The sequence below is a fragment of the Melitaea cinxia genome, chromosome 20 (assembly GCF_905220565.1).
Source record: "Melitaea cinxia chromosome 20, ilMelCinx1.1, whole genome shotgun sequence".
Lineage (NCBI taxonomy): Eukaryota > Metazoa > Arthropoda > Insecta > Lepidoptera > Nymphalidae > Melitaea > Melitaea cinxia.
The window spans coordinates 6771717-6793114 of NC_059413.1; the positions used below are offsets into that span (position 1 = coordinate 6771717).

A 21398-nucleotide genomic window follows, 5' to 3' on the forward strand; every position below is an offset into this window, starting at 1 on the left:
AACTGCTTCAGTGATCGGAGGCATTTCTGATCTTCAGATTAAAGCCGTGTCAACGAACGCTTGGTTACAGTTAAATAATATGGTCGAATTTCTGTCGGTATATGTAAAACCTAAGAGCGCGCCTTCAGCGAATAATCCCGTTCGTTCGTCAAGCGATAAGTAGTACGTTAAATTCACGTCAACGTGATGCTATTAGGTACGATTGATTGTCATGCTACAGACGTGAAAAAAATAAGTGTAACGCCGTAACGATTTCCGAATCGGTGGTAGCTTTACTTTTAAAAATAATAATCACTCTAAAATTTTAATTGGTAAAATGACGATTCGATAGTGCTTTTGAAGGCTATTTGAATAAAGTTTTTTTGATAGACAGTGGTTTGGTAACTAATCCGAGTTTCAATATCAATCATTAGGAATGCTTTTTTTTTAATCAACTGAGATAGTATTGAACGTAACATAAGTCAAGGTCAGGTGTGACCGAGCGAACAAAAGACGAAGCTTTTGTTGAGATTCCTCTTGAGTTAATACTTTCGTAATAAAAGTATTGCACTCATTTTGAAAAGAAAAATTAACTCAGACGCGCTATATCTTAATCTAATAAAACTGTAACTGATGCTTTTATTTAAAAATGTGAGTTCTCTGAATGGTTACTACCATACGAATTGTAGTAAACATCGACACTTGTTTTAGAGTCCAGAATTTTGAGAATAAGTTTTATGTTGTGCATCACATTGCAACACGTAATATCTGATATTGGACAAAAAAAAAAGTTAGCGATACTACCGGATAATATTAAACAGTTCTGCATACTGTTACCACTAACACGAGATGTGGTTTGGAGCTTAGCCTAAACATGACTACGTACGATTAGATGTCTGTTGCCTATTTTTAAATGTTACAGCTGTGACTACTAGCGACCAACTTCGCATGTAACATAGCGTGGCCAGAGGTGCGAAGAGTGTGTGCTGCCTGCCTGAGCTACGTTGAGTACTGCTGCGCGTGACATACTCAGCTGAGCATCGCACCGTACAGCCTGCTGATAAGCGGTGAATTGCTTGGCCTGTGCTGCATTGATGGGCCTGTGCTGCAGTGCTGGGCAGAGAAGAGTGAGCTGCGTGTGACGCTTCGCAGAGGGATTAATATTGTAGCCCCGACATTGTGGCTATAGTTTGCCCCGACATTGTGGCAATTGTTCGCCCCGACATTGTGGCGTTTGTAAGCCCCGACATTGTGGCTGTAGTTTGCCCCGACATTGTGGCAATTGTTCGCCCCGACATTGTGGCGTTTGTTAGCCCCGACATTGTGCCTGTAGTTTGCCCCAACATTGTGGCAATTGTTCGCCCCGACATTGTGGCGTTTGTTAGCCCCGACATTGTGGCTATAGTTTGTGAATACGAGTTGTAGCTACCTATTTTAATCTGATCACTTGAAATGCACACTTGTGATCATTTTTCAATGGGATGTTGTCAACGACAACAAAGTATGAAACAACAACCAAAAGATTTCTTTTGCTTTAGATGACGGTGATTTGACTGGGGTTAAAGGAAGATCAAGCCCGAGGAACTCCTGATGAAGAGGAGCAGAGCCAAGCCGAGGGGAGTTAAGCTGACGAGGACGTTCAGCTGTCAGGAGAGGCCGTGTTAGAAACTTTCCCATGACCCGGCTCAGTGACGTCGTGCAACGGAGCGCGGAGAGCGGGGCAATAACGCCGCGTGCGCCACGTCGCATCATGCGGTAGCATCGCTCTCTTTGCTTCGAGCTCGCGGCAGCGACGGACGTACTCTCTAGTGCTAATAAGACGCGTACTTGTACTTGTGTTGTTAAACATTTAGTTGATGTAAATGAATAAATCTTGTAAGGTTACTCCGTGTCTTATTCGTTTCTTTAAAATAAAATTCTCTTTCACTTCTGATTTCTAAGAATATATATATATATATATATATATATATATATATATATATATGTAGAATTTATTTATTAATTATTAGTGGAAGCTTAGTATTTGTTTTTATGTCAGAAGCCGTTAAACGACGAAAATATATTGTTAGAGTCAATTTAGGAACTTGTTAAAAAGAGACAAATATCTGTATTGATAAGGTGACAACTTTAAAAATATATGTATGCAATAGTCGTCTCCAATTTTAGACTATGCAAAATATGCTCATACTTTGTCTATCAAAAACATAATATTAGTTTCTAAATTATATAAAACAAAAGAAAAATATCAAGAATAAACCGACCCTACCCTGTTGATTCTACTTGCTTTGAACTCATCAGTCTGTCTCTTTTTGTTAATACTAGATCAGTGTGTGTAAACAGAGATGGCTGATAGTTTTTATTTTTTTAGATTATAAAGTTATTTTCAAAGGTACGATTTCTAATTGATTTAAAAATCATATCCAAAAATAAAAAATATTGCTACAACGGTTTAGGCAAAAGACATAATTATTATGTCAAGATATTTTCAATTTTCTCAATCTGGAATTCGGGATATTTTAAATATACTAATCTATTTCCTGTAGTCTGTATTTGGTCTGTATCATGTCTGTATTGTCAACGAAATGTCAAATTCAATTCAATAAAAATCAAAAACTAGGCTGTAAATCAAATATTGTATTCATGGGATCATGGGTTTTTTCAACCCCAATGACTAAATTAAAGTATGACGTTGTAGTTAAACAGTGGTATACAATTAAAAGAATGAAATATACTCTGTAATATTACAGTTTCTAGCCCGCCTAGTATCTTACAAAAAAGGAAGACAATATTGTACAATATGTAATTGTTTATAATAAATTTAATGGATAATGTTACTTTTTTTATTTAATTTTTTAAATCTCGGTTGTTTTTTTCAGATATTATAAGATGCCGGAGCATCTGGAATTGCAACACCTCGTAGATCTATCGGTCGGAAGTGGCGACGAATCCGTACCTAATCTACTTGAGAACAAGAGGCCACTAATCAAACGATGCCCTTACCTTGGTTTGATACTTGCAACGCTTTCGTCTTTATTCTTTTCACTATGCTCTGTTATTGTGAAGAGCTTGGTAAACATAGATCCCATGCAACTTGCAATGTTTCGATTTATTGGTGTTTTGCTACCGACAATACCTATCGTAATTTATACAGAACAACCGGTGTTTCCGCAAGGTAAACGTGTGTTATTAATTTTACGTTCAATTGTAGGCACTGTAGGTCTTATGTTAAGTTTTTATGCATTTAGGAATATGCCCTTGGCAGATGCATCTGTTATTGTATTTTCTGTGCCGGTTTTTGTGGCTCTTTTCGCTAGAGTTTTCTTAAAGGAACCCTGTGGTATATGGAACACGATTTCCATCATTTTAACTCTAATTGGTGTTATATTAATTACGCATCCACCATTTATATTTGGTAACACTCAGTTGGAAACAAATCAGAATTATAACAGCTTAAGAGGTGCTATTGCAGCATTTGTGTCGACGATTTTTGGGGCAAATGCCTATGTTTTGCTTAGAGTTTTAAAAGGCTTGCATTTTTCCGTAATTATGACCAATTTTGGTGCTATTGCTATAATGCAAACTCTGTTCTACTCTTTTGTATTTGGCGCTTTATGTATGCCAAATTGTGGGACAGAGAGGTTTCTAGTTGTATGCTTAGCTTTGTTTAGCTATTTGGGACAGATTTTGTTGACAATGTCCTTGCAAATGGAGCAAGCAGGACCTGTTGCCATAGCGCGCTCCGCAGATATAGTTTTTGCCTTCTTATGGCAGGTTATGTTTTTCAATGAAATACCAAGCAAGTTTTCTATATTTGGAGCTATATTAGTTCTAAGTTCAGTAATGCTTGTGGGTTTACGTAAATGGGCATTAGCCTTGCCAGCAGACTCACAGTTGAGAAGTAAATTAGGAGCACTGGCACAGTAATAAAAAGAGTCAGCAAAGATGAAAACGAGTAGAACAGATCATAATTTTGTAAGATCTCTGTAAAACTAAAATTACACATTTGTGTATCTTTATCCTGTTCCCTACTTGAACACAAACGTTTGGCTCTTGACAAAATTCTGTGATGTTTTCCATTTGTCCAATTGTGTGTTTGGCACCTATTGTGTATGGGAATGATATTTAAATATCTTGCCAGTATTTCACATCACATTTGTGTATATTTCGTGTTAACATCAATTTATATTGTCTTGTGCTTATACACATTACATACATTTCACTTCTTTTACTGAAGTACAGAACCAAGAAGTTTATAGGAAGGAATAACGTATCCCTAAGACTGTTATGTAAGTCTTGTGTTGTGTAAGTTTGTCTCTACATCTCTTGAGTTGTGCTCCTTATAAGCTTTAAATTTTAATTTATTATATAAATAAAATTTATCACATGTAATTTATTGACGGTGTTACTTGCATAACTAGGTATTTATATTCTTCTCAGTATAATAACAGAGTCTAGTCTAAAAGTATTACTAATAATAAGTAACAATTTTAAGCTATTTGTATATTCTAATAAGAATGACATTTTAAGGAATTAAAGCATCATTTTATCATATCATCTTGTATTTAGTTTTTTTTTTTTTTAATAAACTTTGTTTCTAATATTCTAAGTTTGTTGAAATATTCGTTTCTTGAAATTTGTGAGATTTCTAGTTATAAGCTATATAAGTAATTAATCTTAGTAATATTATTTAAAGTTGTTATTGCATGTGTCATAGACAATTGATATTTTATACTTTTAATGCAAACATAGTGAAAAGTTTTTTTTTTGCAATATTAAAATTTATACAAAGCACTATCCATTACATCTAACTGTACATTTTAAATAACCTGTACAAACTATAAACTATTATCAATCTTATTAACCTCTGGTGCAACAAGAGGGGTGTTATAAGTTTAACGTGTCTGTGTATCTGTCTGTGAGTCTCAAACGGATGAACTGATTTTCGTTTAGTTTTTTTTTTTGTGTCATACCTCGTCATGTATTTTACCCCGAGTGTTCTTAGCCATGTTTCATGAAAATCTATTCTGCCGTTTGAAGATGATCAGCTCTTATCTAGTTGATTAGGGTATTTGACTAACTTCCTTATGTCCGATCGATTTGAAATTTGGTACTGTCTTAGTTCAATTATATTGAAAGTATATGGTAAGGTAACCCTGACCTGGTCAGTTTCTTAATTTTTAGAGTTTATGTTTGTGTCTGGGAGGTTTTTAAATTTTTTTATTTTACTTTTATTTCAGAATATTCTAGTCAAAATACTTGTCAAATTATTATTTGTATGAATTCTTAAAAATATGAATCCTGTGATACTATGTTAATAATTTGAATGTCCATTTAATTGCTTCTTATCATAAAAGAAAATAATTTGAGATTATATTTGAAGTTACTATATTAAATAATTTTCTTTTTAACATATAGACAAGACTATTGTTGTGATAACTTTCGCAATAAAAATATTTATGTATTCAAGCTTATTTCAATAAAATTGACGCAAGTACACATCTTTTTATTTCTTACACTAATTATTCAGTAATCGTAAGTTTAGTTTCAAAAGGTATGCATACATTCAACCTCTAAGAGCTTAATCCACCACACTGCTCCACTGCGGGTTGTCAAAAGATATTATAAATCAAATATTTGACATGAGTCTGGATGAAACTATAAATCTTATGAACCGAATTAAAAAAAGAAGGTTACTCAATTCAACCGTATTATAATTATGTATAGTGTATATTATGTATGTTCGGGGATAACTTCGTTGTTTATGAACCGATTTTGATAATTCTTTTTTTGTTGGAAAGGACATATCCTAGGTGTGGGACCATGATGAGGAAATCAGGATCTGATGATGGAATCCCAGAGAAATCGAGGGAAACCCTCGAAAATCGTAGGGACGACTAGTGCGTTTGTTAATTTTGTTCGGCTACTTAAGTTGTATTACTTGTCGATGTAATTGAAGTCGGTTTTTTTTCGGTGTATCGATTGATGATTTTTAATTTAATCTAAAGCCGATGTTTATCATGTATATATACATTTAAATTTCATCGAGATTTGATTACAACTTTTGGAGTAATCTTTGATAATGCGTATTTACTTGACAATTTTTTCGTCTACCTACGTTGTATTACTAGCCAATATAATTTAAGCCGGTTTTTCTTCGTTTGCCTGCAAACACAATTATAATGTGAATTATATAGAATAGGTTGAATGATAAGTAAAAAAGGCGATTTATCTATTTTTTAGATGTATACACGGTACATATACCAATATAACATTTTTTACAATTTTTGTCTGTCTGTCTGTCTGTTTGTTCCGGCTAATCTCTGAAACGGCTGAACTAATTTTGACGGGACTTTTACTGGCTGATAGCTCATGTAATAAGGAGTAACTTAGGCTACTTTTGTTTTAGAAATTTATTTATTTTGTAACTCTGCGAACTGAATGAAAAAATTTCGAACGAAGTTCCTTACGGCAGGCTTGACATTTGGCTGGGCGACCGAACTGAAAAATATGTGATACTAAAACCGTAAGAAAAATATATAACGGAAGTGACGTAATATCAGTCACACGACTGTGTAATATGACGCTTGTAAACCTAAAATATTACTAGTAAACTTTTTTTTTTAAATTATTTATGTAATTTTATACTGCGACAAAAATAAATAGACACATTTTTTTTTATTTCGTTTGAATTATTATTATTATTCCACTGAATGTCACTCCGCCCGCCCAATACATAATAGATACATATATTATAATAACTACTTATATAAATAATATAGTAAATTTACTTATATTTACATAATTATATAAATATAAGCGGGTGGAGGAATACGCCCCGGCAGGGAGATCAAACGGCCGGGGGTTAGGGCTGTAGGCTGAGAAACCGGCGGACAATCCTAGCCGAGTCAAGTAACACCGCCTTCTGCATCCTGGCTGCGAGTGTATTATTATTATTATTTTACTGAATGTCACTCCGCCCGCCCAATACATAATAGATACATATATTATAATAACTACTTATATAAATAATATAGTAAATTTACTTATACTTACATATATAAATATAAGCGGGTGGAGGAATACGCCCCGGCAGGGAGATCAAACGGCCGGGGGTTAGGGCTGTAGGCTGAGAAACCGGCGGACAATCCTAGCCGAGTCAAGTAACACCGTCTTCTGCATCCTGGCTGCGAGCGAACCGTCCCGGATCCCCAGTTACCTCAGATGGTGAGCGAGGCTAACCGGGATCAAACCGTTGGCAGATATTACGATAGGGATTATTTCAGCTGACCCCACACCCCACATGTCGACAATCTCGTGCGCCAGATCCAGATATTTACGTTTTTTCTCAGTCTCGGCTTTCACGAGGTTCTCGTCATGCGGGACGGTGATGTCCACTAAAAATACCCTCGACCGTGCCCTGTCCATCACCACGATATCAGGCTTGTTCGCCAGTATCGTCCTGTCTGTGGCGATAGGCAGGTCCCAGTAGAGCCGGACTCCGTCGCGTTCGAGGACTGGCACCGGTGAGTATTGGTAATACGGCATCCTCTGTTCCAGGAGACCGTACATAAGAGCAAGCTCTTGGTGGAGAATCTTGGCCACTTGGTTGTGTCTGTGCAAGTACTCAGTATTAGCAAGCGCGGAACAACCCGAAAGCACATGCCTGAGTGACTCACCGGGATGACGACAGGCTCGACAGAAGTCGGGAGTGCCATCCTTCAGGACGTGCTTTCGGTAGTTGTTCGTCTTGACCACCTGATCTTGTATTGCACAGACAAAACCTTCAGTTTCCCCAAAGAGGTCGCCGAATCGCAGCCACTGCACGGAGGCCTTACTGTCCACGTGTGGTGCGTGAAGCGCCTTGTAGAACCGTCCATGCAGTTCCTTCTCCATCCATACGGTCTCCCGGTCAGAGGTGCTCAGTACGACCGGTTTCTGCCAGTTCTCTTTGGCCAAGGCTAGGGGGGTTAGTCCTTTGTCACACATTGAAACGTCACCATGCAAAGCGCTGTCCCGTCTCGTTTCAAAGTAGGCCCTGAGGCTGCACACCTCGCGGTTATGCATAGTCTTAGCGCTTAACATGCCTCGACCACCACACTTCCGCGGGATGTACAGTCTCATGACCGACGACTTAGGGTGGTGCATGCGATGGTGCGTCATAGTTGTGCGGACTCTTCTGTCCAGGGCGTCAAGTTCGGTCTGAGTCCATCTGAGTATGCCAAAGGTGTACAAGAGAGTGGGCATGACCCAAGCGTTATAGGCTCGGACCTTGTTGGCTCCAGACAAGTAGCTCCGAAGAACTTTTGTCAGCCGTCCAAAAAAGATTTCACAAACTGCCTGTTTCATGTCCACTTCCTTCACCCCTATGCATTGTGACATACCCAGATACCGGTAAGATTCAGCTTCGGAAAGGGTCTTGAATGATGTTAATTCGAGACTAAGCTGCGACGATTGAGTCACCTGACCCCTGTCCACATGCACGACCGCATACTTATCCACTCCAAGCTGCATCCTGATGGAACTGCTGAACTCCGTAGTGATTTTCAGCAGTTCCTGCAGGCGTGCAGCGTTAGGTGCCAGCAATTTGAGGTCGTCCATGTAGAGAAGGTGGGAGACTTTAGTACCTCCTCTCCGAAACTGAAAGCCTGTCCCCGAACGCTCCAGCAGGGTGCTTAGAGGGTTCAAGGACAAGCAGAACCATAGTGGACTCAGGCAATCACCCTGGAAAATACCCCTCCGTATCCTGATTGGGTCATCCGCACCCGTCAGTCGCTCGCCCTGGAGACATAGGATCGTGCTCCATTGCCCCATACATACTCCGAGGAAGTCTCGAACTGCCTGGTCAACCTTGTACAGCTCGAGGACCCTCAGGAGCCATGAATGAGGTACCGAGTCGAAAGCCTTTTTGTAGTCGATCCAGGCGGCCGAAAAGTTCCGACGGTTGCGTCTGACAAGCTGGCCCGCCACAGAGTCGATGAGAAGGAGCTCCTTTGTACCGCGACCGCCTCCACGACATCCGTTCTGAGCTGCAGACAAGATATTAAACTCACCAATATGTCGTGAGATCTTACAGCTCAGAACGGACGTCAGTGTCTTGTAGATGGAGGTCAGACACGTTATGGGGCGGTAGTTGGTGGGATCTGCGGTGTTGGTGGACTTAGGAGCTAAGTGAGTGATCCCGGTAGTGAAAAGGTTCGGGAGTGTCTTCCGATCTATTGCCTCTTGGTATTGTCGAGCCAAGGTCGCATGGCAGACCGAGAGCCCTTTCAGCCAGTAGTGATGCAGACCGTCGGCCCCCGGACTTTTCCAGTTCAGAGCCCGCCGGACCGCACCACTGACGTCCTCCGTAGAGATGGCGATTGGGTTCATCGGTTCGATTTTAGCACATGCGTCCTGAACCGCCGCAATCCAAGGGCCCTCCTCGTGCTCCACCTCCCCTGACCATATGTTGCGCCAGAAGGCGACGAGGTCAACCGTACTCGGTTTTAGGGAAGCAGAGCTCGATATCGGGTTCTCCAGCTTTCTATAGAACCTTTTCTGATCACTCACGAAGAGGCGATTTTGTCGAAAGCGCTCAACTCTCTCAGAGTACCTGCGAATGCGCTTTCCCCATGCCGCGATTCTCTGCTTCAGGCCGTCGATGCGCTCCGTTAGTTTATCGGCTATGTCAGGCTGATCGAGGCTGATGCCTAGCCCGTTGAAGGCCATTCTAACAGAGCGCACAATCCTTGGCCTTGTGTTGCCCGACCTGAAAGCTAGCAGCCTACCAATGAGGGCCCTGGCCAGGTTGATACGGCGTTCTATTCTCCTCTTCCAGGCTGGTACGTCGCTATTCTTATGAGTAGCGCGTCCAGACTCCTGGGTCTTGGCTCCGACAAGGCGGTGCACCGCTAGAGCGGCGCCGAAGAGAATAGAACCCGTATCCTCCAAGCTGAGGCTGCCTTCCAAATAGGGCGGCAACAGTCTGTTGGCTGCCTCAATGGCATTCCGAGTCGCGGCATTGAGGAGGAGGCGAGAGAGTCGCGGTCTCATTTCCAGAGGAGCGCCTCGAGTCTCGGAAATCGCCTCTTGCAAGATCCCTCTCATCTGTTCTACTTTTTGGGCGACTGCTCCCTCAGTGATCATCTCCACAGGCGCTTCGCTACGAACGCCTTCTTGTTGCGTTGACACTTCGTTGCGCACCGTGGACACGGGTTCGACTTCAGGAGCAGCCTCACGTCGAAATCGTTCGAGCTCGGCGGCGTCAAATATGCGGCGGCCCTTTCGTTGGATGTACCGAGCTCGATCTGCCAGGTTCTGTTCCGTAACAGTTAGCGTAGGCTCAAGCAGTAGGAACTCGCGGTGCATTACTGCCCGGTAGCCAGTCCGCCCGGTTTCACGTCCTACAGCCCTATAGTACGCACGCATGACACTCTCGTTCATTTTCGGTGTCCATCTCATGCGACGTACTCCACCAGCGGCGGGCAACGAATGCTGAGTCCCTTGGGACTCTGTCGTCGCCAAGCCAACTGGTGGGGATGGTGGATAACCCGACCGGTCAGGTGGTGGTGCCGGTCGGCGGGGTTGGCTGGCGGCCCGCATGCTGCCACGTCCAGCGCCAGCTCCAGACGCGCCCTGGCGTCCCCCAGGCAGCGGCCCTATGCGCCTTTCCAAATTGTCCTCCATCATTTTAGTTTTTTGAGTGCTAATATACTCACTTGGAGAGGCACTCACGCTCTCCGAGGAGGCTGCGTAGGTGTTATGCAGCTTTTGTTGCCCTTAGTCGCCTTTTACGACAGCCTAGGCGTAGGAAGGGGTGGTCCTATTCTACTCTGCCGGGAACCACACGGCTTTATTATTATTATACTGAATGTCACTCCGCCCGCCCAATACATAATAGATACATATATTATAATAACTACTTATATAAATAATATAGTAAATTTACTTATACTTACATATATAAATATAAGCGGGTGGAGGAATACGCCCCGGCAGGGAGATCAAACGGCCGGGGGTTAGGGCTGTAGGCTGAGAAACCGGCGGACAATCCTAGCCGAGTCAAGTAACACCGCCTTCTGCATCCTGGCTGCGAGCGAACCGTCCCGGATCCCCAGTTGCCTCAGATGGTGAGCGAGGCTAACCGGGATCAAACCGTTGGCAGATATTACGATAGGGATTATTTCAGCAGACCCCACACCCCACATGTCGACAATCTCGTGCGCCAGATCCAGATATTTACGTTTTTTCCCAGTCTCGGCTTTCACGAGGTTCTCGTCATGCGGGACGGTGATGTCCACTAAAAATACCCTCGACCGTGCCCTGTCCATCACCACGATATCAGGCTTGTTCGCCAGTATCGTCCTGTCTGTGGCGATAGGCAGGTCCCAGTAGAGCCGGACTCCGTCGCGTTCGAGTACTGGCACCGGTGAGTATTGGTAATACGGCATCCTCTGTTCCAGGAGACCGTACATAAGAGCAAGCTCTTGGTGGAGAATCTTGGCCACTTGGTTGTGTCTGTGCAAGTACTCAGTATTAGCAAGCACGGAACAACCCGAAAGCACATGCCTGAGTGACTCACCGGGATGACGACAGGCTCGACAGAAGTCGGGAGTGCCATCCTTCAGGACGTGCTTTCGGTAGTTGTTCGTCTTGACCACCTGATCTTGTATTGCACAGACAAAACCTTCGGTTTCCCCAAAGAGGTCGCCGAATCGCAGCCACTGCACGGAGGCCTTACTGTCCACGTGTGGTGCGTGAAGCGCCTTGTAGAACCGTCCATGCAGTTCCTTCTCCATCCATACGGTCTCCCGGTCAGAGGTGCTCAGTACGACCGGTTTCTGCCAGTTCTCTTTGGCCAAGGCTAGGGGGGTTAGTCCTTTGTCACACATTGAAACGTCACCATGCAAAGCGCTGTCCCGTCTCGTTTCAAAGTAGGCCCTGAGGCTGCACACCTCGCGGTTATGCATAGTCTTAGCGCTTAACATGCCTCGACCACCACACTTCCGCGGGATGTACAGTCTCATGACCGACGACTTAGGGTGGTGCATGCGATGGTGCGTCATAGTTGTGCGGACTCTTCTGTCCAGGGCGTCAAGTTCGGTCTGAGTCCATCTGAGTATGCCAAAGGTGTACAAGAGAGTGGGCATGACCCAAGCGTTATAAGCTCGGACCTTGTTGGCTCCAGACAAGTAGCTCCGAAGAACTTTTGTCAGCCGTCCAAAAAAGATTTCACAAACTGCCTGTTTCATGTCCACTTCCTTCACCCCTATGCATTGTGACATACCCAGATACCGGTAAGATTCAGCTTCGGAAAGGGTCTTGAATGATGTTAATTCGAGACTAAGCTGCGACGATTGAGTCACCTGACCCCTGTCCACATGCACGACCGCACACTTATCTACTCCAAGCTGCATCCTGATGGAACTGCTGAACTCCGTAGTGATTTTCAGCAGTTCCTGCAGGCGTGCAGCGTTAGGTGCCAGCAATTTGAGGTCGTCCATGTAGAGAAGGTGGGAGACTTTAGTACCTTAGTTATTATTATTATTATTATTATTATTATTATATGACACTTCAAAATCTTTTTTTCTAAGGCAGATAGGGACGTAGTCACTATATTTTTAGAGATGAATGAGTATAAATTAATCAACAAAATGAGTGATAAAATAGGTCGTGTTCTTTACCTATATTTTAAATTTTTACGAAATATTTGTTAATAAGTTAAAAAACAATGTTACCGTAAAGCGATTTGTTATAAAGTTGTTATAATTACGTTTTTTTATTGTTGAGCGAAAAAAAAATTGTTACAAAATATTACAACTGTTAATCTTTTATATTAAATTGTTTATTGTCAAGGTTATATATTATAAATATTTCTGAATATCAATTACAATAATTAATTTTCGTAATTTTATACCTTTACTAATTATTAACAAAATTATTTAATATATTATTAGTTTTTGAAATAATTTCAGCAATATGGTATCATTAAATATTTCGATGTAAAATTAATTTTACTTTGTCTATGGCTTATTGATATTGTTCATTCGTTTGCTCTTTGTGTCACTTCACTAAGCTACACTATACTCTAATTGTCTGTGGTCATAAGTACGCCATATTTGTTTACCAATTAGGACAATTCCAAAAAAACAGACCTTACATAACTACACAACCTTAACAAAATAATGTTTAAAGTGAGTTTCTTCTCGTGTGATACACAGTTCGGTACATTTACGGATATAATTTGATTTAACACGAATGAGTCACTTTTAAGTATTCTGCATTTGTTTATTGACAAGCCATACCTAATTATTAATGACAGGTTACATTCATACACGACATTATACGCGTAAGATCGATTGCTAGGCACGCGCGCGGGAAGATTGATGTACTCCAACGTACAAATCTTACGGCGGTGCTCGTCCTACTGACCTAGTGACTTACTAATCGAATTTAGCGAGAATTAGAATTGGCAGTGGTTGCGGGGGCTGCGGCGGGCGGAGGCAAGAGGCAAAGTACAAGGCCAAGGCCACACGCGCCGCCGCCGGGTATGGTTGGAAATTAATGTGCCTACATTTCATTTATATAAATTGAATTGTATGGGAATTTGGTAAAAAATTAAGTACCTATTTTTTTAACTTAATTTGAATGAGAATCATGTACCGAGTATCCTCCTTAAATATTGATAGTAATTCACCAGTCATCCTGTATAGGTATCTACCAAAGACGTAATATGTATGGTACCTCTTGGTACCTACCTACCAATTTTTTCTTTTTGGACTTTTTCTTGTCAGTTGTTAACTTGTATATTTGTTATAACAAGTCAACATGCAACAAGCGTACAAGCACTATTTTTCCCAAGACGCCCTTGGTTTTCTCTTCATAGACATGCTAGTCGCTGGGTCACATCCAGCATATGTCGCTTACGTCTTGGCCATGCGTGTACACCTGTCCATCTTGCCAAAATCAAAGTTCGTGACCACTCATTGTGTGAATGTGGCCTTGACGAAGGCACGGTTTCCCACATCCTTTTTACCTGTCCCAAACTACTCCGTCCTATATATGACATCCTTCCCTGTGATATTCCCCGCCCTATAAATGTTCAATGTTTGTTAATGTTGGTGTTTAGTCCCTACTGTACATTTTTGTGTAAATATTTTGAAATAAATAAAATTAAGTTGTAAATAAATCATGTGTCTGTCCTAGTGTAATTGGTTTGTAATAGTTTAGTTACTAACAGCGGTAGTCTTAATTTAACATTAAATGTTTGTGTTGTTTTAGCTTAAGGTATAACAATGAAAGTCTGACTATTTTGCCTGTTTTCAAAATTAAATTGAGACTGTTATCTCAACTGCACCGATCAATCAATCTCCTACGTGTGTTTTCCACTCTACGTGACATTGGCGGAATCAACCGTGCTTCTCTGGCACAACTGAAAGCCATTAAACCAATCAATCAATCACTATTTTGGTTTGGCTAATAAACCGCGATACAATTTAAAAAAATGTTTTATTATAATGATAAAAATTCGTTTAAACATTAGAAAATAGTATAAAAATATAAAATAAAGACAAATTGACCTTTTGTACCATTTTATACAATACTGAAGTTTTAGTTAAATTCCTGATCAAAATTTTAATTAAATCCACTTTAGATTACATAATCAAATCGATCAAATACTTATACAAACTTGAATCGATTTATCGTGTGTATCGAGTAGCGAGTCGTATGGCTACTTCACTATTTACATCACGATGACAAATGTCAAAACGGGCCTATTATTATTATTAAGCAAAGAACTGAACTGAGTATAAAACTATATTTACTACATTTATACAAACGTTTTATTTTGCTATTGTTGCACTTTATGTGTTTCTTTAATTAAAACATTGTATTCTACACCTTTCCAAGCAAATTCAACACCATTCTTAATTATAACACAATGGCGGATCGATTAACTCAATTACAGGATACTATCAATCAGGTAAATTACAAACAATTACTTAAACAGAACAAAACTATTTGTATAATGTCAATATTAAATTTTTAAAACACTGTTTTCAGCAAGCAGAATACTTTTGCAATAGTATAGGTATACTGCAACAGTTTTCGACTCCAAGTAAATTTCCTGGTTTCGATCGTAGTGGTTCTCAAACCCCGCAGCAACAGCAAAATCAGGAAGATTATGCTATGTTATTTGCTACGTTAATATCACGGTGTGCTAAAGACATTGATACGCTTATCGAGTCCTTGCCGAGTGAAGACAGTTCCACTGACATGCAAGTTCAAAGTTTGAGGCGCTTAGAAGCTGAAAATAAGGAAGCTGCTGAACAGTTGGAAGAAGTGAGTAGTCCTTTTTGTATTTATGTACTAAAACAAGGTTATAGTGAATATTGTGTAAACAATTTTACTTACAAAAAATTATAGTATTATACAATACTACCTGACCAGGTAAACTTTGTGCCTTTTTTGTGTGCCTTTTTTTCTAATAAATAATGCTTTCAAAATACACCTTTTTTTAAAACCAAAATTATTATCATAGTTCGTAATTCCAATAGAATCCAAATGTGTTCAGAAATGATATCAAATGTTGTGTGCAATACCTTACAATCACATTTTTGCTATGAATTGTTCTAACTAGTTGATGATATGGCATTTAATTTGTTATACTTAGAAAATACTCCTTATATGTCAATTATATAAAAATAATAATATACAAATTTAAAATAGAAAACATATGATTAAAAATTCCAGGTTGTACGGCAAGGAGAAATTCTTCTTGAAAAGATCCAAGGCGCTCTTAGTGATATAGCACAGTCACAACTGGACATGCAAAACCCAGCGCTCATATTAAACAAAGATGTCAAACCACAGTTATAGAATTTGAGAAAGTCCATCATTGGTGATGCTTAGTTATGATAATGAATATCTCAACTGTGTAAATACAATGTAAAAAAGGGATTACCCTCTTAGGCATCTTTTTTAAGAAAATAAAATAGTCAAATAAAAATCCTTTGATTAAAAAAAAATTATGGTAGAATATAAAAACAATAAAATAAAAATGCTCTAATGATTTTAAGCTTTTGTAAACATCAATATTGACCTATAGTTAGTTGCCCAATAATTATAACATCTTATTTCGATTTTGTTTTGGGATTTATGATTGATTATAATGATTGTAAATAATAAAATCATATGACTTTTTTATAACTATGAGCAATCTCAAATAAATGTTTAGATATCTTTTTGTTAAATAATACTGGTATGATACAATAACCTTAACTATTATAATAAATGTAAATAAATGATGTATTTTAACAAGGTTCAGTATTAAATTTTCTTTACCAAACAGTAGTGTCTTATTTATTTCTTCATAACTTTTTATACAGTTAGGTCTGTGTGTCCATTTAGTTTTATTCTGTCCAACGACTGATGCGAGGGTTGGATTATTCTCGCAAAACTTATGATTATGATACAGTTTCAGATCCTTAATGACGTAACTGTTTAGAATGTTAAACACTTATAAATTTAAATTATAAGAAAGAAAACTGGCGATTTCTTGAAGTTCTTCAAAAAGGTTATCCTGAATGATAATTTTCAATCTAGTTTTATTTTTCATTTGTATAAGTATGTATAGGTAGGTACATTATTTACCCTTTATGTTATAAAAGTGTTTGTGGTATTACATTTATAGGTGATGATACTATGTTGACGTTTAAAGATTATACACAAAGAAAGGTAAGTACGATAAAGTAGTAGTGATGTTCCAGATATCCGTCCGTATCTGTATCCGTATCCATCACTTCTCACGGATCTTTTATTAATTTTAAAATTCGATTGACAGGATAAAATGCTGCATAATAATTTAGATTATGTGATGAAGTAGTATAATTAAAAAATATTTGGCACCTTTCACTGCAAACATATATTCTAGTAAGTTACCATACTAGTAGTATGTAACTCAAAGATATTTTTTTTTCGCGGGGAAATGCTTTTACGCACCCCGCCGACGATGCCGGCAGTTGTGGAACTCCTGGCCAACCCAGACTACCCACTAAAACCCTGCGGTGCTCTCATCGCCATAGTGGGGCGCCACGGGATCGCTTTCGCATGCTACCGCGATGCCCTGAAGGTTGGCCCGCCATGTGCGGGCCGCCTTCGTCTATAGAGCGTCCACGGGCACTGCGAGCGCTCTATTACCCCGGCGGCGAGTGGGAGGAATAGTGGTGCCGTACTCCCACTACTGCGGAGCGGGTTGGCGTGATCGTCAGCCTCGCGCAGTCGCTCCGCAGTCTCCTTTAACGCCATGACCTCCTCGCAGAAGGAGGTTACGGCCGACCAGCACCTCTCGCAGCCGAGCATGCTGCGGACCACGCTCGGCAGCGACAGATCTTCGTCTATTACGGCCACTAGGGCGCAGCGCTGGGGCCCCCAAGCGACACAGTCCTCGAGAGGGTTACGCGCCGTATCACTTGGCTCACCACTCGCGTGACTTATTAGTTGAAAATTCAAAAATTCGGTAGATAGCACTGCTAAATCGGTATATCGGTAGACAAGGACCAAAATCGGTAGATCTACCGATAAATCGGTAGCTTTTGCAACGCTGCCTACTAATCGAATTTAGTGAGAATTAGAATTGGCAGGGGTTGCGGGGGCTGCGGCGGGCGGAGGCAAGAGGCAAAGTACAAGGCCAAGGCCACACGCGCCGCCGCCGGGTATGGTTGGAAATTAATGTGCCTACATTTCATTTATATAAATTGAATTGTATGGGAATTTGATAAAAAATTAAGTACCTATTTTTTTTAACTTAATTTGAATGAGAATCATGTACCGAGTATCTTCCTTAAATATTGATAGTAATTCACCAGTCATCCTGTATAGGTATCTACCAAAGACGTAATATTTATGGTACCTCTTGGTACCTACCTACCAATTTTCTCTCTTTGGACTTTTTCTTGTCAGTTGTTAACTTGTATATTTGTTATAACAAGTCAACATGCAACAAGCGTACAAGCACTATTTTTCCCAAGACGCCCTTGGTTTTCTCTTCATAGACATGCTAGTCGCTGGGTCACATCCAGCATATGTCGCTTACGTCTTGGCCATGCGTGTACACCTGTCCATCTTGCCAAAATCAAAGTTCGTGACCACTCATTGTGTGAATGTGGCCTTGACGAAGGCACGGTTTCCAACATCCTTTTTATCTGTCCCAAACTACTCCGTCCTATATATGACATACTTCCCTGTGATATTCCCCGCCCTATAAATGTTCAATGTTTGTTAATGTTGGTGTTTAGTCCCTACTGTACATTTTTGTGTAAATATTTTGAAATAAATAAAATTAAGTTGTAAATAAATCATGTGTCTGTCCTAGTGTAATTGGTTTGTAATAGTTTAGTTACTAACAGCGGTAGTCTTAGTTTAACATTAAATGTTTGTGTTGTTTTAGCTTAAGATATAACAATGAAAGTCTGACTATTTTGCCTGTTTTCAAAATTAAATTGAGACTGTTATCTCAACTGCACCGATCAATCAATCTCCTACGTGTGTTTTCCACTCTACGTGACATTGGCGGAATCAACCGTGCTTCTCTGGCACAACTGAAAGCCATTAAACCAATCAATCAATCACTATTTTGGTTTGGCTAATAAACCGCGATACAATTTAAAAAAATGTTTTATTATAATGATAAAAATTCGTTTAAACATTAGAAAATAGTATAAAAATATAAAATAAAGACAAATTGACCTTTTGTACCATTGTATACAATACTGAAGTTTAAGTTAAATTCCTGATCAAAATTTTAATTAAATCCACTTTAGATTACATAATCAAATCGATCAAATACTTATACAAACTTGAATCGATTTATCGTGTGTATCGAGTAGCGAGTCGTATGGCTACTTCACTATTTACATCACGATGACAAATGTCAAAACGGGCCTATTATTTTGTGACGAGTATACAACTATACATTTATACAAGCGTTTTATTTTGCTATTGTTGCACTTTATGTGTTTCTTTAATTAAAACATTGTATTCTACACCTTTCCAAGCAAATTCAACACCATTCTTAATTATAACACAATGGCGGATCGATTAACTCAATTACAGGATACTATCAATCAGGTAAATTACAAACAATTACTTAAACAAAAGAAAACTATTTGTATAATGTCAATATTAAATTTTTAAAACACTGTTTTCAGCAAGCAGAATACTTTTGCAATAGTATAGGTATACTGCAACAGTTTTCGACTCCAAGTAAATTTCCTGGTTTCGATCGTAGTGGCTCTCAAACCCCGCAGCAACAGCAAAATCAGGAAGATTATGCTATGTTATTTGCTACGTTAATATCACGGTGTGCTAAAGACATTGATACGCTTATCGAGTCCTTGCCGAGTGAAGACAGTTCCACTGATTTGCAAGTTCAAAGTTTGAGGCGCTTAGAGGCTGAAAATAAGGAAGCTGCTGAACAGTTGGAAGAAGTGAGTAGTCCTTTTTGTATTTATGTACTAAAACAAGGTTATAGTGAATATTGTGTAAACAATTTTACTTACAAAAAATTATAGTATTATACAATACTACCTGACCCGGTAAACTTTGTGCCTTTTTTGTGTGCCTTTTTTTCTAATAAATAATGTTTTCAAAATACACCTTTTTTTAAAACCAAAATTATTATCATAGTTCGTAATTCCAATAGAATCCAAATGTGTTCAGAAATGATATCAAATGTTGTGTGCAATACCTTACAATCACATTTTTGCTATGAATTGTTCTAACTAGTTGATGATATGGCATTTAATTTGTTATACTTAGAAAATACTCCTTATATGTCAATTATATAAATATAATAATATACAAATTTAAAATAGAAAACATATGATTTAAAATTCCAGGTTGTACGGCAAGGAGAAATTCTTCTTGAAAAGATCCAAGGCGCTCTTAGTGATATAGCACAGTCACAACTGGACATGCAAAACCCAGCGCTCATATTAAACAAAGATGTCAAACCACAGTTATAGAATTTGAGAAAGTCCATCATTGGTGATGCTTAGTTATGATAATGAATATCTCAACTGTGTAAATACAATGTAAAAAAGGGATTACCCTATTAGGCATCTTTTTTAAGAAAATAAAATAGTCAAATAACAATCCTTTGATTTAAAAAAAAAATTATGGTAGAATATAAAAACAATAAAATTAAAATGCTGTAATGATTTTAAGCCTTTGTAAACATCAATATTGACCAAGTTAGTTGCCCAATAATTAAAACATCTTATTTCGAGTTTGTTTTGGGATTTATGATTGATTATAATGATTGTAAATAATAAAATCATATGACTTTTTTATAACTTCTGACCATATATGAGCAATCTCAAATAAATGTTTAGATATGTTTTTGTTAAATAATACTGGTATGATACAATAACCTTAACTATTATAATAAATGTAAATAAATAATGTATTTTAACAAGGTTCAGTATTAAATTTTCTTTACCAAATAGTAGTGTCTTATTTATTTCTTCATAACTTTTTATACAGTTAGGTCTGTGTGTCCATTTAGTACAGTACAGATAATTAATATTTTTGAATACGACATTTCAATAACTAAAAAATTTGTTATGCTTTTGTTTAAAAAAAAATGTGATTTTGTAAAGTGATAATTATTGTACTTATTTAGTCCGAATTATTCGCTCTTGTATTTCTAGTATTTTTTAATGTACCTACCAATAACCATTATACGAAGCCGCGAGTGAAAGCCTAATTAAAAAATAAAACAGTAGTACTTGTGCGCGAGTATACCTATGCGCAAACGCACCCCCTCCAGTTTCTTTCAGCGTTCTTTTTACATGACGCGAACTATACATTATTTACCCTTTAAATGTTATAAAAATGTTTGTGGTATTACATTTATAGGTGATGATACTATGTTGACGTTTAAAGATTATACACAAAGAAAGGTAAGTACGATAAAGTAGTAGTGATGTTCCAGATATCCGTATCCACGGATCTCCGCAGGAGAAATGAGGTCCGTATCTGTATCCGTATCCATCACTTCTCACGGATCTTTTATTAATTTTAAAATTCGATTGACAGGATAAAATGCTGCATAATAATTTAGATTATGTGATGAAGTAGTATAATTAAAAATATTTGGCACCTTTCATTGCAAACATATATTTTAGTAAGTTACCATACTAGTAGTATGTAACTCAAAGATATTTTTTTTTCGCGAGGAAATGCTTTTACGCACCCCGCCGACGATGCCGGCAGTTGTGGAACTCCTGGCCAACCCAGACTACCCACTAAAACCCTGCGGTGCTCTCATCGCCATAGCGGGGCGCCACGGGATCGCTTTCGCATGCTACCGCGATGCCCTGATGGTATAGACGAAGGCGGCCCGCCATGTGCGGGCCGCCTTCGTCTATAGAGCGTCC

The 21398-nt window shown here is 38.9% G+C and overlaps 3 protein-coding genes and 1 long non-coding RNA gene across 5 annotated transcripts; all 4 read left to right on the plus strand.

The window, feature by feature from the left end:
- The first annotated feature begins 2083 nt into the window (after positions 1-2083).
- On the plus strand, positions 2084-14308 carry LOC123663463. Of its 2 annotated transcripts, none has more exons than XR_006744662.1 (2): positions 2084-2097; positions 14239-14308. It is a non-coding gene; the product is annotated as an uncharacterized LOC123663463 (long non-coding RNA). The 2 variants fall into 2 exon arrangements; XR_006744661.1 differs by lacking the exon at positions 2084-2097 and adding an exon at positions 13934-14164.
- LOC123663462 (solute carrier family 35 member G1) lies at positions 2527-3903 on the plus strand. Its single transcript, XM_045598142.1, has one exon. The coding sequence runs from the start codon at positions 2866-2868 to the stop codon at positions 3901-3903; it is 1038 nt and encodes a 345-aa protein (XP_045454098.1). The 5' UTR covers positions 2527-2865.
- A 394-nt stretch (positions 14309-14702) lies between the features above and the next one.
- LOC123663340 (mediator of RNA polymerase II transcription subunit 21-like) lies at positions 14703-16167 on the plus strand. Its single transcript, XM_045598029.1, has 3 exons — positions 14703-14941; positions 15022-15300; positions 15712-16167. Exons 1-3 carry the CDS (start codon positions 14900-14902, stop codon positions 15835-15837), a joined length of 447 nt encoding a protein of 148 aa, XP_045453985.1. The 5' UTR covers positions 14703-14899; the 3' UTR covers positions 15838-16167.
- Positions 16168-18905: 2738 nt separating this feature from the next.
- On the plus strand, positions 18906-20389 carry LOC123663234 (mediator of RNA polymerase II transcription subunit 21-like). Its single transcript, XM_045597925.1, has 3 exons — positions 18906-19086; positions 19167-19445; positions 19857-20389. The coding sequence occupies exons 1-3, from the start codon at positions 19045-19047 to the stop codon at positions 19980-19982; spliced, it is 447 nt and encodes a 148-aa protein (XP_045453881.1). The 5' UTR covers positions 18906-19044; the 3' UTR covers positions 19983-20389.
- Positions 20390-21398: the final 1009 nt, after the last annotated feature.

Coding starts and splice junctions, on each gene's coding strand:
- LOC123663462 (XM_045598142.1), top strand. CDS start 2,866: ATGCCGGAGCATCTGGAATTGCAACACCTCGTAGATCTATCGGTCGGA.
- LOC123663340 (XM_045598029.1), top strand. CDS start 14,900: ATGGCGGATCGATTAACTCAATTACAGGATACTATCAATCAG. Junction 14,942..15,021: donor TACAGGATACTATCAATCAG/GTAAATTACAAA, acceptor CACTGTTTTCAG/CAAGCAGAATACTTTTGCAA. Junction 15,301..15,711: donor CTGCTGAACAGTTGGAAGAA/GTGAGTAGTCCT, acceptor TAAAAATTCCAG/GTTGTACGGCAAGGAGAAAT.
- LOC123663234 (XM_045597925.1), top strand. CDS start 19,045: ATGGCGGATCGATTAACTCAATTACAGGATACTATCAATCAG. Junction 19,087..19,166: donor TACAGGATACTATCAATCAG/GTAAATTACAAA, acceptor CACTGTTTTCAG/CAAGCAGAATACTTTTGCAA. Junction 19,446..19,856: donor CTGCTGAACAGTTGGAAGAA/GTGAGTAGTCCT, acceptor TTAAAATTCCAG/GTTGTACGGCAAGGAGAAAT.